At 40.1% G+C, this 17223-nt stretch overlaps 1 protein-coding gene and 1 long non-coding RNA gene across 5 annotated transcripts in view; one reads left to right on the plus strand and one right to left on the minus strand.

Moving 5' to 3' along the window:
• Positions 1-17223, plus strand: part of Cul2 (cullin 2) — a 79733-nt gene that overhangs the window by 14771 nt on the left and 47739 nt on the right. For all 4 annotated transcript variants that reach the window (XM_013521461.1, XM_013521460.1, XM_005398124.2 and 1 more), the window contains 3 exons: positions 6138-6278; positions 10073-10175; positions 13350-13444. In XM_013521461.1, the coding sequence (XP_013376915.1) occupies positions 6160-6278; positions 10073-10175; positions 13350-13444 (317 nt within the window). In that variant the 5' untranslated portion in view covers positions 6138-6159. The remainder of the gene's footprint in view (positions 1-6137; positions 6279-10072; positions 10176-13349; positions 13445-17223) is intronic.
• Positions 6811-16061, minus strand: LOC106150051. The gene is made up of 3 exons (XR_001236617.1): positions 15844-16061; positions 10637-10718; positions 6811-7377 (listed from the first exon to the last, which is right to left on the minus strand). It is a non-coding gene; the product is annotated as an uncharacterized LOC106150051 (long non-coding RNA).

Genomic DNA, 17223 nt, shown 5'->3' on the forward strand with positions numbered 1-17223 from the left:
TACTGGGAATCAAACTCAGGACCTTGCACTTGCCAGGCAGGCACTTGTGCTGCTGAGCTGTATCCCCAGCCCTAGATACATATTTTTTTAAAAACCCATGATACAGTGAAACTGCGATAAGTGAGCCATGATATAGCAGGGGACAACTGTATTGGCATTATCATTTAATTGCCTAATTTCTTTAATTCCATTGGTTGTTCAGGAAGGTGTTATTTAATTTCCATGTGTTTATGAAGTTCTTGTGGTTTCTTTTGCCATTGATTTCCAATTTCACTGCATTGTGGTCTGATAGTATGCATGGGATAATTTGAATTCCTTTTCATTTACTTAAGCCTGTTCTTTGAGCTAGTATGTGGTCTATTTTGAAGAATGTTCCATGTCTTGTGTGCAGCTGAGAAGAAATATATATTCTCATGTTGTGGAGTAAGACACTCTGCAGACATGTACTAAGTCCACTTGTTCAAAAGTTGATTCAGTTCTGATATATATATATATATATTTTGGTCTAATTGATCTCTTTGTGACACCAGGGTCTTGAATTCCCCCATTACAGTTGTATTAGTGCTCTTGATTTTTTTCATGTCCATCAATAATTGTTTTATATAGTTGCTATCTTTCCTTCTTATTTTGTTCACTTAAGTGGTAGTAACTTTTGTCTCTTAATCTGTCTAGGCTTGAAACTACTTTGTTTTCAAATAGAATAGCTATGCCTGCTGTTTTCTGGGTTCCTGTTGCATGGAATATTATTTTCCATCCTTTGGCTTTCAGCCTATGAATTTCTTTTTGAATTAAATGTGTTTTTTGTATGTACCATATTGTTGGATCTTGCTTTTTTTTGCCTTTTTGAGACAGGGTCTCGCTATGCAGTTCAGGCTGGCCTTGAGCTCTTATTATAGCCCAGGCTGATCTCGAACTCGCAAGGATCCTCCTGCCTCAGCCTCCCGATTACAGGCATGTGGGATCTTGTTTCATGATCCATTCTGCCAGTCTGTTTATTTTGCTTGGCAAGTTGAGTCCGTTAACATTGATGGTTATAACTGAAATGTATTGACTTATCCTCATGTTATTTTCCCACTGTTGATCTCCTTTTTTCCCCTTCTGATTAACTGAAGATTCATTCTGTTGGGGTTCATGGAGTTGTAGTCCTTGTTATCTCTTTCTAGAATGTCCTTCAGAACATTTTAGAATGCTGGTTTGGTGTTCATGAATATCCTCAGTTATTCTTTGTCATGGAAGTATCTTATTTCTCCATCAATTTTGAGAGTAGGAAAATTTTTTGGAGAAAAGGAATTGGGGGAGTAGGATATGGGAAAACCTGAGAGACAGGAGGGGTCCGGAATGGGTTGCCAATGAGCCCATCTCTCAAAGGAAGTTTTATAGAGCAGAATCATGAGGTGGGTACAACATGGGTCAAAATTATGATCAGCCAATAAGATTGCAAGTATAGTCACTTAGGTAATACTGATCTAATGCTAGCAAGGGTACATGAGTGACATCATTAATCTTGGTCAATAATCTATAGTCTTGTTGTCTTTAGTCTTAGTTTTAGTAGGTGGGAGAGGATGGCCCACCCCTAATGAGATAATGGGAAATCTCAAAAGGGTGATATCAATGATCCAAAACCTCTGTTCATCCCTTAGGCAAGTATATAAAACTAGCCATGGTAACTTTAATCTTCAGATGCTCCTCTGTAATGATTGATGCGTTGTGTCAACTTGAAGTTAGAAGCTTAACTAAGCAACTCAGCAGGGTCCTGATTTTGTAAACATCCTGAGCCTGTGTAAGAGGAGGGCGTAAAGATGGTGTGGGTGTAAAGGAACCACCCTAGGGTGGTTGTATGCGCGGGCATACAATATAAGGGAGGAAAAGAGGCTTGCTCTCCTACTTTTGCTCTTGTTGTTTTTGCTGTCTTCTGCTACCTTGTGCTGTTAGCCCTGTGCCATACCACCACCCTGCCTTGGAGCCAGCTGATTATGGACTAAAACCTCCACAAACTGTGAGCTAAATAAACCCTTCCTTTCTTAGTTTTGGGTGTTGGATATTTTCTCAGCAACTAGAGAAAAGTAACCCAAGACAGCCTCCAAGCTCAGCCTTGATATATTTTCATCTCCTGCACTGACTCCCTCAAGGGCCCAGGCTTGTCTGGCTGCATACTATATTTCTAGCTAACTTAGCTGTCTATAATATTTCCCCCTCTGAAGAGAATATCCCTAACTTCAGTTAGGGAAGAAGGGGCATAGTTTTCATCTAGCTGCTTTGAGCTGAGAAGGATCAGTGTAGGGGAAACCACAGTGAGTTCAGCTAATCTAATAGCTGGAAGTCATGTTGCAGTTTAGTAGTTATAATTTCCCTTTACGAGATTGATCTAATGGATGCTGGTAAAAGGAGCCAGGCACCTTTATCATTGGTTCCATTTGAATGATCACTTGGAGTTTGGCAGCCTGTAGGCAAGAATAAACAAAATTTTCCAAGAAATTAAAGCGTGTATAGTCAGAGCATGAATGCTAGAATGAAAAAGCAGCTTGAAGAAAGAGCCACATGGAAAAACTAAGAGCATTTGGAGTAGCAGTTATACCTAGTTGCTTTTTAGACCCCTCTACTGATGGAGGTTATAAGTCTGATATTTCTCATTATAAGTCTTTCTAGTTTAGCTGTAAGAAGATGGAGAGAAGGAATTTAAAGACTCTTACTGTGCTTTTAAAGATTCCACTGTAGTTTCTCCTGTCTTAGTGAACCATAGTGCCTAGCTACTGGTGTAGCTATAAACTGACAGAAGGAGGGTCAGCAATTGGAACTCCCTTTTATAGCTAGCTCTTATTACTGTGGTATTGCTTTTACACATCTTTTGGTTGTATTTTTCTGCTGGGTGTTTAAGACAAAGTTAAAGTGAGACTTGTATTAATAAAAAGTAAGCTCTTGCTGTCTATCAAGGTCAGTTAAGTTTCCTCAGGTATTACTTTGGAAACATGTATAGAGTCTCTCAGCTCCTCTATCATTGTCACAATCAGGATGGGTCACATCCTTGCTTGACAGTGTGTGTTTCTGTGAAAGTATGGGAGGTTTTTCCTGCTTGGTGACCCTCCTTTGGCACACTGTATTCTCCACCAATTTTGAAAGGTAGTTTTGCAGGGTATATCAGTCTCAGTTGGAGGTTGTTTTAGGACTTGAAGTACTTCAAGCTGTCCTTGACTTGAAGGTTTGTGTTGAAGTCTGCTGTGATTTTGATGGGCTTTCATTATAAATGATTTGTTTCTCTAACAGCTTTTGTTTGTTTTTTTGTCTTTTGAGACAGGGTCTCACTGTGCAGTTCAGGGTAGACTTGAGCTCACTTTGTAGCCCCGTCTGGTCTGGAACTTGCAATGATCCTCTGGCCCCAGCCTCTTGAGTGCTGGGATTACAGGGATATGTTGCCATGCCTGGCCCTCTAACAGCTTTTAATATTCTGTTCTTGTGTTAAATTTGTGGACTCTTGACTGTTACTTGCCTTGGTGTAGAGTTTTCTTGATCATGGCTAATGAGAGTTCTATATGCCTCACTTACCTGTATGTGAAATTATTTTTCTCTGCCAGGGAAGTTTTCTGCCATGACGTCTATGAACAGGTTTTTATGTCATTGGTGCTATGTCCTGCTTTTTCATTGACTCCGATCAATCTTACATTCTTCTTCTTTGTATCGTCTGGCAGCTGTTGGATTGATTTTTTTTTTTTTTTTGTGGTCCCATGCTATTTTTAAAAAATCCTTCTTTTTATGATCGCTAATTGCGATCTTGTCTTCTGTATCTGATATTTTGTCCTCCCATTGGCTCATTCTGCTGCATATACTTGAAATTGTTAATCTCTTGAATGTCTCTTTGAATCTGTTTCATAGTCTATTTCTCTTCTATGTTGGGCATTCATGGTTTCCATCATTTTCCTAAGTGCCCCTATTTTTTTTTTTATTTTCATATCTCTGTCTGCTCTAGAGTCACTAGCCATGTCCTTCATTGTGGTCACCATCTCTATAGTTATTCGAGAGATTATTTCTAATTCAATATTTTTCTGTAGCCTCATTCATCTGCTTTGTACTTCCACTGTTAGCAGTTCAGAGGGCCCAGATGGGTGGCTTTCAGTTTGTTCCACCTGATTTCCCTTTGTGTTTGCCTTTGGTGAGCTGGGATTATATCTTGCTTCAGTAGTGTCTTCTTATTTTCCAATTTTTTTTTTTTTAGTTTAATTCTTGGGTTGATGCTTGTAAATTGCTAACAGCAAGTAGCTTTTTTGCTAGTATTTAAAAGCCTTAGGAAATGACTACTCAGATATCTTCCAGGTGTAGCTGGCTTTTGGATTTTGACTCTTCTGCAAGATCCTACCTCTTCAATTTATTGGGGATGAGAAGTTGCTGCCTGTTTGGTGTAGCCCCTGGTTCTTTGGCACTGGCCTGTAGTGTTGTCTGAACTGAGCTCCTTGAGCTCCTGAATTCAGCTCTGCCTCTTCCTGACACTGGGAGCCGCTAAATGGAGCCAGCTACAGTTGCTCTGAATTCTGAGCTCAGTTGTCCTCTCTCCAAGATGGCTACTGTCCAAGGGCCTTTTCCTGAACCCAAATAACTCACCCATCACTGCAGTCTGCTGTGTCATCTGCTCCCTTACCCTGGTGTGTTTCTTCATGAAGGCCTCTGGGATTGCTAATAGTCACCGTGTGTCTTCAGGTTCAAGCCATCCCTCTCATGCAGTGAATCAGGGCTCAGGAAGAAAGTGCTGCTTGCCACCTTCTTCTGCATTGCAGTCTGTCTCTTCACTTTCCCCGTGCACTTCAGTTCTTGATTCGGATCCTTGCTGGGCCCTAGAGACCCACTTCCCTCCTTTTCTTCCTCACGTTGCTATATTCCAGTGTTGGGACAACAAATCTCAAAGAGGCTGTTTTTCTGCTCTTCACCATTCTGCCAACATACGGGCTTCCTTGAAGTCTAACATGTGATAAATATTTTTGACCCTCCTTCCAAAGATCTCACTGGGGCCTTCAAAATCATGTAGGAGAAAAATATGCCTGCCAACCTGCTGAATGTCAGCTGTGCTGAATTTGTGGCCCAGGTGTGTACCACCATGCCTGTCTTGAAGAAAACCTTTGTTGCTGTTCATGTTGAAGAATGTGAAGCAACTAGTCTAGGATTATATAATACATCTGACAGAATTTAGAGTATTCATTTCTAGATTTATAACCTTTTTTGAATTTTGAGACCGGTAGTTTTGTTATGTTTTGACATTTAGGAGAACTTCCTTGGCCACCCTAAGACACCTAGGTGTGGAATGCCATGTGCATCCTTTAGGGGGCCATGATATCTTTTATTTCAAAGAAGCCAACTCTGGTTTCTAAGTGGCCGGTCATAAAAGTGCAGGAATGGCAGTGGAGAGCAGTTTCAGGAAGTCACAGGATCCAGGTTCAGATTCTGGGTTTGGTTATTAAGAGACATGTGTAAATGGGAGTCTCTTCATCTTTACTCATTTTTTGTGGTATAGGGGATAGAACCCAGGGCCTTGCAGTGCTCTAACACTGAGCTACACCCCCAGCACAGGCTCATTATCTTTAAAATGTGGAAAATTATAGCAGCCATTTTAGGGTTATTATAAGAAATTAATAAATACTGTATAGAATGTGTTTATGTGAGTCCTACTGCACAGTACAGCCCATTTATTTTAATATAAATGTAGATTTCCTCCCTAATCTTTTTTACCAAAAGTGATATGAAGATAAAGCCTTTATTTTCTTGTGTCTTATATTTGCTTGCATACAAATCATCCCCCAATTTAAGGACTGCAGACTGCAAGGATTTATGGGCAAAACCCTTTTGTTGAGTGTCTCCTGCATACTTTGCATGATGGGAGTTGGGATTTTGGTTAGTTAGGTTCCACCTTTTTTCCAACATATTATTGAAGCTTAGAAGTCACTGATGTGACACCTTGTTCACAAATAATTTGTAGTTTTCCATTCTGTGAAATTCCTTGTCATGAAAAGGTGGTAGCCAACATTTACTGTATTTTTACCACTTACCAGTTTTTTCAAGACCTTTCATTTATTGTACCGTTTTAAAATACACATTGCTTTAAAAACAACCAAGTTTATGGAATTAATGCTAACAGTGCTATTGTTTTTAATCAACAGATTTCAACACTAAACTTGCACAATGTCTTTGAAACCAAGAGTAGTAGATTTTGATGAAACATGGAACAAACTCCTGACTACAATCAAAGCAGTTGTCATGTTGGAATATGTCGAGAGAACAACATGGAACGATCGCTTTTCGTATCCTTTTAGTGGCAGCTTGATAAATGTTGTGAAATTAACGGTGGGGAGAATTAAATTTGTTTAAATTTATTGAAATGAGAGAACTTCCAAGGTCAGTATTTTAAATATATTACTTACATTTCCACATTCATCATGTCTTGTGGCAACCAGTATTGTATAACCTTTTATTTCATACTTATTGAGCACTTACTATATTTCTCAATAAAGTACTAGGTAGGCCCAACCTTGCTTAGCTTCTGAGATCAGACAAGATTGGGCAGGTTTGGGGTGGTATGGCGGTAAACTAAGCACTTCATATATCTTTCAGGCTCTACTATAGGCCTTAAGCAGACAGTTGTGATTTAAACTAGCTCTTATTATAATAAGGGAAACAGGGCTGGGGATATAGCTCAGCGGCATAAGTGCCTGCCTGGCAAGCGCAAGGTCCTGAGTTTGATTCTCAGTACCAAAAAAAAAAAATAATAAGAGAAACAGACATTTATCACATTTTAAAAAGTCTAATGTCAGTGTCTCCTAGTAATAGGCAGAAGTAGATGTTGTGGAGAAAAATGGCAGGGACAGAACTGGAGAAGGCATGGAGTGCTTGTGTGCAGGTGGCCCCTTTAGGTAAGGTGGTTGTGGAGCATCTTCTGAGAATGGTAACCCCTGGGTAAAGACTTTAGCAAACTGAGGGAACAGGCCACTTAGCTGTCTGGGCTGAAAATGTTAGTGTTAGTCTTCTACATTGTAGCAAAATAATTGGGACAATCAGCTTCTAAGTAGGAAGAGTTTGTTTTGCCTCTGTTTAAGTCCTTGGTCAGTTGGCACAGTGCCTTTGGTGGGGCAGCACATCATGGTGGGAGCACGTGGGAGCATATGGGAGCACGTGGGGGTGGGAGCTGCTGGTTTCATGGTGTCTAGGAGATAGAGAATCAGGAACTGGGATCCCAGGATCCATCCCTTCAGGGGCACAGTCGCATGACATAACTTCTTCATGACCTGACTTCCACGAGGCTATGTCTCCCAAAGGTATCTACCACATCCTAGTAGTGTCGTAGGTAGGGGAGCAAGCCTTTAACAGTTGGGCTGGGGGGATCCTTCCAAGTAATAGCGTGTTCTAGGAGGAGGTAGAATAGCAAATTCAGTGATTGAGATGGAAATACGTTTTGCTTTTCAGCTCTGGGGGTAGAACTCAGGACCTTTACACTGAGCTACATTTCCCACTCTTTTTATTTATTTTTTTTTTTAAGAAAGAGTTGCAAAGTTGCCCAGGCTGGGCTCTGCTTTGATCTTTGTGCCCTAGCCTTCTTAAAATTTAGTTTGGTCTCACTAAATTGCCCAGGTTGGGCTTAAGCTTCTGATCCTCCTGCCTCAGTCTCCCAGAGTACTGAGGTTATAGGCACCCCAGCTCTATACCATTTTCCATTTTAAGATCTTTACTTTTATTACCATTGTGAAACCCTCACTGGTTTTACTTACTACATATACTCAGTTCACAAATTTAATTTTTTTTTTTTTGAGACAAGGCCTCACTATACAGTTAAGGCTAGCCTTAAACTCATTTTGTAGCCCAGGCTGGCCTGGAACTCACAGTGATCCTCCTGCCTCAGCTTTCTAAGTGGTGGGATTATAGGCGCCACCACACCCGGCTTGAATTTAATTCTTTCCATGTTTCTGGTTTCAAACTGAATTGAATGAGAATGAAATCAAAATTCCTCCTAAGGTCAACATCAAACCTAACCATTGAGTTTGATTTGGCTCTCATCCAATTTGGTGTGTGACCAGAATCTGGAAAAAATTAAGTTTGTGAACTGAGGCACCATGTAATTAAGTTCATATTATTAAAACTCAAAATTTAGGGCAAGTGTAGGAAGGACTTTTTGATAGACAGTGTACTAAAATGATGTTCCTGTTCACCTACGCTGTCATCTTACTGAAACTTGTTCAGAGGTTTTGTTCAGGAACAGCTGTGTTTCTGATTTGATTGTAGGAATTTGTGTAATGGGTAGTTCATAAATATTAGAGATTTTTTATTTTATTCTGGCTCCCAAAAGATGGACTTTGAAAATAAGAGTCTTGGAAGATACTGAAATCTGAACTCTGGTTATTTCCCATTTCTTGTAAGTATCTTTTCTATAACCAAACCACAGTTGAATTAGAGGCTGAAAGTGTTCTTCAAAAGTGATTTTTCTAAGGGGCAAACATATCTAGAATGGCTGGATATTTGAAGAGATTAGAGAAAACTAAACTATTTAGTAAATATCTTTTAGGTAGTTGGTTGAAATTCTACATAATCAACTGAGACTGCATTGAGCAACTTCCCTTTTTGAGACAAGGTCTCACTAAGTTGACCAGGTTGGTCTCAAACTTAGGATCCTGTCTCAACCTTTCAGAGTGCCCGAATTACAGGCATGTAACATTATTCCTGGCCCTTATTCATATTTTATGAAAGATTTTTCTTTTGTAACATTTTCTTACTTTTGGTTAAAAATGCTTGACTCCATCCTGCATAAACTTATTTCCGGTGTGCACCACCATGCCTGGCCTCAAAGAGTAATTTTATTTTATTTTTTTTTGTTTGTTTTTTTTTTGGTTTTTCTCCGGTACCAGGAACCGAACTCACAACCTTGTGCTTGCCAGGCAGGCGCTTTGCCGCTGAGCTAAATCCCCAGCCCTCAAAGAGTAATTTTAAAAAAGGAAAAATGGAAATGGCAACTCAAGAGACGCTAAGCAACTTGGTCAAGATTACTGTTAGCACAAATGAAGTGTCACTTAGATCTCGTTTCCCTTAACTCCTGGTTCAGAGCTCTCTGTGCTAGAGCAAATAAATCTACCTAGCAGGCTATTTAAGGGAGTTCAAAAACCTTAACTGACTAGTTGACGTTATTATTACTATTCATACTGTATTTCAAATAATGGAATAAATGGGGAAAGTCATGGCTAGGTTGTACAACATGTTGGCCACTGTGAGGTAGCAGAATGTGTCCAATGAGAAATTTTTATAATTTCTCAAAATTGTGTATACATACTTGCCTTTTGTGGTATTCCATGGCTCTTTGTTGATAATATGTCATAACGTCCTACATGAACTTGATTTTGTTTTTGTTTTTTGTCTTTTTGTCTTGCTTGTACAGTTCAGGCTGGCCTTGAGCTCACTTTGTAGCCCAGGCTGGCCTCGAACTTGGAATGATCCTCGTATCTCAGCCTCCCAAGTGCTGGGATTACAGGCCTACGCCACCATACCTGGTGATGAACTTGATTTTAAAGGTGTCTGAGTATGTCGATTTTCCAGTTCAGGCTGGAAATCTTTTGGATTTTAAATTCTGTGAGGATGCATTCTTTTTGTAGTGCTTTGAAATAATTCTCAATAAGAACTTTTATATTTATGGTACTAGAGATTGAACCCAGGACCCTCTCATGAGCTACATCCTACCATACCCCTTTTTAAAATTTTGAGTCAGGGTCTTGCTGTGTTGTTAAGTTGCCTAGACTGTGCTTGAATTTATGATCGTCCTCCTCCTGCCTCAGCTTCCTAGACTGCTGAGATTATAGGTGTACATTGCCATAGTCAGCTAAAAAACGTCTTTAATGAATAAATAAGTGAATTTTATAGTGATTTTTAAAGCATGATTATATGTTTTACCTTTGACTTATATATTAAACAGTACTACAGTATTACACATACTATAACATTATGTGTATTATAAGCATAACTCACAAAATAAATTTTTACTTTTTAATTACCAAATTTAAGTCTCAGTAGCTTAAAATTCTAACTCTAACAAATATGAAAACCTTAATAATTTAACTAGAGATATCTATGCTTTATGTGTGGCCTATCCTGAACCTCTTGGAGAAAGACTTTACACAGAAACCAAGAGTTTTTTGGAAAGTCACGTTCGGCATTTGCACAAGGTAAGCAACAATATATACATAATATAAATATGTTTATAGCTGCATAGTTATTTGACCTGTTTATTGTCTTCCACGGTATAACTTGTATCAAATTCAGGTTTTTTCAAGTTTCTTAAACACCATTTTTCAAATTATGTATATTTTTAAGATTTTTTTTTTTTTTTTGAGAGAGAGGGTCTCGCTGCATAGGCCTGAACTCACTAGCTAGCCCAGGCTGGCCGCAAACTCTGGGCAGTCCTCTTGCCTCAGCCTCCCGAGCGTTGGGATTACAGGCGTGCGCCACCACACTCAGCTATTTTTAAGATCTTTAAATCAAGCATTATGTTCTTGTTCTCCAAGGGAAATGAGGTTAATTATTCAAGATTGTGTAACTAGTGCGTGAAGGAGCAGCGTAGGCTGAAGGTTTATTCAGTGAAAATACACTGTGCTGTCCTCTAGATGTTTATACAATTAAAATTTACCTCTAATTCCTGCCTGTTGGTAGATCTCTATTATTTTCAGCCCTTCAGCCGTCTGCTCGTGGTGTATAGTGTCTTCAGACACCTAAAGTGAAGCGGGAGAGCAGTGTGAGTGGGGTCGGCGCTGTCTGCGGCCGGTTGTGCCAAGTGCAGGTTGTGTGTAGACTGGAGTTTGGCAGCATTTTGCCCTTGGCAGCATTTCTGACTTCTCTAGGCAGTCCGTCTTCTCGGGACCTCAAGGAACTAATTCCTGCCTGGCTGCGGTCCTCATTCTGCCTGTTACTTGCTGTTGTGACAGCCGTGGAAGCTCCCTTAGCAGCCACCTGTGGACTGAGCTGTGAGGCCATACAGCAGGGGCACAGTCCTCATGGAGTGTCTCATCCTGTGCATGGGAGCCCAGGGTAGTAACAACCCCTAAGTAGGCGCAATTGATCATGGCCTTAAAGCATTTGGAGGAATTGCTCTATTTTTTTTTTAATTAAGTTTATTGGTACATTTTAGATGTACATAATGATAGCATTCATCATAGGGAATTTGTACTTGTATATGATATATATAACTTGATTCATTCTTTCCCCATTCCCCTACTCTCCCTTTAACCCCTCTTCCCTTCCTTGTTTATGCAAACTTTGTTTCTGTTTTTTCCTTTTCTCATTTTTTTCTTTTCCTTTTTTCCTTGCTCCCTCCCCCTCCCTGTTTCCTTTCTCATTTGAACATTTTCTTCCTGTTTCACAGTATCTACCATACATTTTGGTCCTTATTTATAGTTTCGGTTTCTTACACCAGAAAGACCAGGCAGTATTTATTTATGGTACTGGGGATTGAACTCAGGGATTTGTTCATGCTTGGCAAGTATTCTACAACTGAGCTACATCCCCCGCCCTGACCAGGCAGTAATTATATGTATGTGTTTGATTTATTTCACTTAAGATTATGGTCTCAGTAGTGGAATTACTCTGTTTTTTCTTTGTTCATGGCAAGTACATGTTAGTGTTTCAGCATGAGCATTTATTAGCTCCTGAAAGTGGTTTTGGCAGAAAGTACTCTAATGTGGTCTTACTGTTAGCTTGTTTCAAAGTTTGCTATTATACTGGATATAGTGGTGCATGCCTATAGTCCCAGCACCTAGGAGGCTGAGGCAAGAGGGTTACTATGAGGTCAAGGTCAGCCTGGATTACATAGGGGGAGACCTGTCTCAAAAAAAAAAAAAAGCAAAAAATGTTTGCTATTGTAAGCTAGTGAACTTTGGTTATATAATAATTCATAGCTGTGGAAGACATAAATTTTTCATTGTTTGGAGATGCTGTTTAAATACTCATGTTGCTGGATAGATCCTACTTTAAATAATTCAATATTGTAAACATGGTTCTGGTCAAATTATCATTGTGTGACTATGATAATTTTTTTTAGTGCTTGGGATCAGATTTAAGCTCTTGTGCATGCCAAGTGTCCCCTCTCTACCATTGAGCTCTAGCCCCATGGTTTTTATCAGATAAATTCCTAGGCATGGAAATTGCTTGGTCACACACCTGTTTTATTGTTTTTAACATATATTAATTGATACAGTATTTTCTAGGTTTGTTAAGTCCAGCCACCAGAATCAGTTCATTAAGGGTGCTTTATTCCCCAGCATTAAGAGCAGATGTTCTTTTTTAATATACCAATTTGATAGAAAAGTGCTATTTTTAGGTTATTTTTATCATAAGGTTTTAATTGTTAAAATTCTGAGTTTGCAAGCATGGCACTTCATCAGAGAATTAGATAAAAACTGAGGTCATATCTTACCTAAGGACATGTGGACAGGTAATGGAAAAACAGTTCAGAGAACTTTCAGGTCTGTTGAACATCATTCTAGTGTGTTTCTTATGGCCAGACTGGATTTCCCTTACACGGTGTCAGTTGGCGACACTGGGAATGAGATTCGGCCCTTTGCCCTGAGCTGCAGCCCCAGCCTTTTTTCTGTTATTTTGAGTCAGGATCTCACTAGGTCACTAAGTTGTTGAGGCTGAGCATGAACTTGTGACCCTCCTGCCTCAGTCTTCAGTAGTGCTGGGATTACAGGCATGGATTTACAAGTAAATTATTAAAAAAGTAGACAGATTTCTGTTTGATTTTTACTTTTTTAAAAGTAATAGCTATCTGTTAAATAAATGTAAAAATCTCATTCTGGGGAAAAGGTCTCAATTTCCATTCATAACATTAAGGTGATGATATACTAATATAACTTGGCCGATCAAAAGTATTGGATTTGAGGAAGCAGATACATGACAAAAGGGTCATGTTCTTCTGTTTTAAACTGATCTTCATACTCTGTTCCAAAGACAATGAGACCAATACATTTTTTATCCTTTTATCTTGGCATGAAATAATCTATGTGATGAAGGCCTCACTTATAAATCCTAGGCTTATGTTTCCCCTAGTTGTTTCATACTTTTTTTTTTTGAGACAGGGTCTCACTATGTAGTTCAGGTTGACCTCAAACTCATGGGGATCCTCCTGCCTCAGCCTCCTGAGTGCTGGGATTATAGGCATGTGCCTCCATGCCCTGGGTTCCCAGTTATTTCATTTGTATTGGAGGTAGTTAAAGTACAGTTTGTGAATGTAACTTATAATGCTTGAAGTACCTATTTTTGAAGGTGAGTTTTTATACATTTTGTATTTTACAATGAAAATGATTAGCGCTTTCTAAATAAAAATGTTTTCTTTGTTTATATAGAGAGTTCTAGAGTCTGAAGAACAAGTACTTGTTATGTATCATAGGTATTGGGAAGAATATAGCAAGGGTGCAGATTATATGGACTGCTTATATAGGTAAGTGTGCTTTTTTAAATCTTGACAATCTAAATAGTATTGCTTGCATTCAATAAGTGAAAGAATATTTGTTTATTATTTACTCCTGAAATATACAGAATTAAATAACTGCTTCTTAAGTGAATGTTCCCCTCTACTGGGAAAGGTCTAGTCTGAGTCTGGTGGGTATTGGGGAACCATACTGTGTGTAGAAAATTGTTCTGTGAGAACTAGAACTGTATTTAATGTCCTGGCTCTGTTTCTTTACATTGCCTGCAGCCCGCAGGTACTGTTAAATTTCAGTAGAGATCAATGTGGACATTCAGTTTAGGTGAAAGTCGGGGTAGACCTAAGCTCATGTCCCCTTGTAGGTTCTCATTGACACTGGCGTTCAGCGATAGTGTTTCTGGGAAGCACAGCTGGTGTGAGCTGTCCGTCTTCTGGGCCCATTCACTTACCGGGAGGCTCATTCTGACTGCTCCATGTCCGACCTTTTTCTGCAGTCAGATGCTCTAACCCTGAGCTATACCTCCTCGTCCTTTTTCTGAGTTGCTATTTCTGACCTACTCTTCAGATGTTGCCTCTCCATTCCTGTCCTGCCTCCTGCTTGGGTCTTTGGTGTGCTGATCCTCTCTGATCTGTGCATATGTGCATGGAAATGTGACAGGAATAGGTTCTGAGAAAGGTGTCCCTGGGGGAGTTTGTGTGAGCATCACAGCCTCCAGGTACAAAAGCTAAGGTGGTCGTGACGTCAGCAAACAGTATGATGCCAGGGACCATTGTCATTGAGGTGAGCCATCCTTGATCAGAACATCCTTATGGAGGCATGACTGTCCTTAGGTATGAACCAGAGATGTTCATTGGTGAATAGTGCATACACATGGTATAGGGCATTAAAAACCTTCTTTAACCACGCTGCTCTTGGGGTGGTTGTGGCCCGAGATAGATGCAGTGGTCATTTTGCCCATGCACTGTGGTGTGGGCCTCAGAATGGCCTCCTTTACTTTCACACTAGGCAGAGGCTGGGAAGTGGAGCCGGGTCTCCAGATCCCCGTGTGCTCCCAGAATGCCTTGTAGCACTGCTGTATTGTGAGAGCAATGCTCAAGTCTCTTGGCTTCTTCGTTCTCTTTGCCTCCTTGATGTGTGCTCTCCTAGATGTTGTGACAGAACTGCAGCCTCACTCTTAAGTTGCATTTGTGGCTTGGTTGACCTCTAATTTAGTCCTCTTGCCTCATCCTCTAGAGTCCTGGGATTACAGCATGCACCATCACACCATGCTGTGAACCTGGGCTTATTTCTCAGTGTCTAGGTAGTGTCTTTTAGAAGAGCAAAGTGTGATATAACTAGAGAACAGTGGCTGTCAAGCACGGGTTTACTGTGGCTTTCGCTTCTATAAAACAACGTGTATTAAATATCTTGATGTTTCACTTTCTTATCTGCCAAGGTGAAATGATCAGAATTCCCTAGGTAAGTACTGTGGGTGTAGATTAGTATTGGAGCACTGCCTAGCATGAGTGAGGGTCTCCCCACTGAGCTACATCTTCATCATCTGCCTCCCCCCCTTTTTAAGATGGGGCCTCACTTTGTAGTTCAGGCTGGCCTTGAGCTCACAGAGATCCTCCTGCCTCAGCTTCCTGAGTGTGCCACCACACCTGGCATCTCCAGCCCTTTTTATTTTGAGGCATGGTCTTGCTGAGTCATTTCTAAGTTGCCCAGGCTGGGCTTGAACTTGATAGATCCTCCTGCCTCAGCCTCTGACGAGTGTTGAGATAATCTGTCTGGTTAATTTTGTACTGCTACACTGCTGTTAGTTAGGAACTTTTAGTAACTGGTGGAGGAAATATATATGTTCATGGGATGTGTGCGCGCAAAACTGTGAGATAATAGGTATCTTCATTTTTCCAGCAGAGAAAGTGAAGGCTTAAGAGAGGTTATTGACTTCACTTCTGCTCAAATAGGTAATGGTTGAAAGGCAGACTTTCAATCCACGTTTTGTCAGATTCCAAAGCTCATCCCTTTAATCATTTCATTTTACCTTAGCTTATTGTGTACACATTCTTAATTACTTAAGTAGATTCTGCTCTAATCCTTTTTCTTATTCTCCTTTTTCTGGGACATCTTTATACTCCTGGTTTTGGTGACAACCTGTGTGTCAATAACCACCAAAATATGTAGGTTCATCCCAGCTGGTCTATCTAAGTTGCAGAGGAGTTGTTTTGTTTTGAGGCAAGTTACCATGGTGCTCTTGCAGATGTTCAATACTGAGCTTGTATTTATGTACACAATTGCCCCCAGTATGAACCAGTTTATCTAAATGGTGGCATTCTACACCAGAGTGAGCCTGAGTCTCAGATGTCCTTTGCTTGGCTTTATCCTGTCTGCCTGACACCCATTGTCACATTCTCCACAGAGCTCTTACCTGCCTCCTGCTCTTTGAACTCCTGTTGTGGTTCCAGCCCTGTTGTTTTCCATGTGGACTGTTGATAATTATGTCCCTGTAGCTGGTCTTGCATCCATTGATTTCTCATTGTCCTATGCAGAAAACTTCTTGTGCTGTCTTTTTTAGAGTGCAAATTTGATCACTGTCTGAAATCACTAGGAACTTTGCTGTGTATGTAGCACAGCTTTAGAGCTGATGCCCAAGGGATTCTATTAGTGGAGTGTTTTGTTTGGACTCTATAGTTACGGTCTTGTGACTGCGTTATTTATTTAATCATATTGGTAGAATAAGTGGTGAAATCACTTTCACCGAAGGCACAATTGATAGTAATTAAATGAAAACTGCATAATAGTATTTTGCTTGCTTGGTAGATTGTCCAGGTTATCTTTTGCTTCTAGTCATAGTCTATAAGGAAAGAGTAATGAAATGTAAAGTAAAAAAATCAGTTTTGTTTTCAGTTTTTAAAAAATACTTTTATGAAATAATTTCTAGTCTCTTGTTTAGTCTAACTTATGACTATTCAATAGCATCAGTCACTTAGGGATTTAGATTTTAAATAAAAACAGTGACCCCCTGCTCAGCTTTCCCCAGTACTCTTCATGTCTGTGCAAACCCTCCTGGACCATGTCCAGTACTTAAGGGGAGAACTTGGGAACAGACAGCTCTTACAATCCTATGGGCATGAGCCTGAGAACAGTTCTTAAGATGGGATTTTCTAGGGTAGACCAAAAGGCTGGATTTCTTAGAGGGTTCAAAGTTATCTGGGCTGGGGCTGTACCTCAGTGTAGAGTACACTTGCCTAGCCTTGTGAAAACCCAGTTTTGATCCCCAGCATAGGAAAGAAAAAAAAAAAAAAAAGAACCGATAAACCTATATATTTAAGCCTGATGCAGTGGTGCACACCTGTAGTCCTAGCTGCTTGGGAGACAGGCAGGAAGATCATTTGAGCCCAGGAGTTTATGATAGCTTGAGTGAAAGTGTGCCCTTGTTGAGAGACAGGGGGAGAGAGGTTGGTTGGTTTGGTTGATACTTTGTTTGTTTGGGGTTTTTTTGGTCTTTTTTTTTGGTACCGGGGATGAAACTTATGATTTATGCTGCTAGGCAGGCTCTGTGCTGCTGAGCTATATCCCCGGCCCTTTTTTGTCTTTTTGAAACAAGCTCTGCCTATATAGTTCAGGCTGGCTTTGAACTTGAAACAATCCTCCTCCTGCCTCAGCCTCAGAGTGCTTGGATTACAGGCATGGGCTACCGCGTCTGACTGGTTGATAGTTTTTGACAGTTACTATTATGACTTGCATTGCTGTTATACTACAGCAAAGTAAGGCTTACTTATTAACTACTCAGTTGACAGAAGTCGTT

Source organism: Chinchilla lanigera, unplaced genomic scaffold (genome assembly GCF_000276665.1).
Source record: "Chinchilla lanigera isolate Chin_1 unplaced genomic scaffold, ChiLan1.0 scaffold00061, whole genome shotgun sequence".
Classification (NCBI taxonomy): Eukaryota; Metazoa; Chordata; class Mammalia; order Rodentia; family Chinchillidae; genus Chinchilla; species Chinchilla lanigera.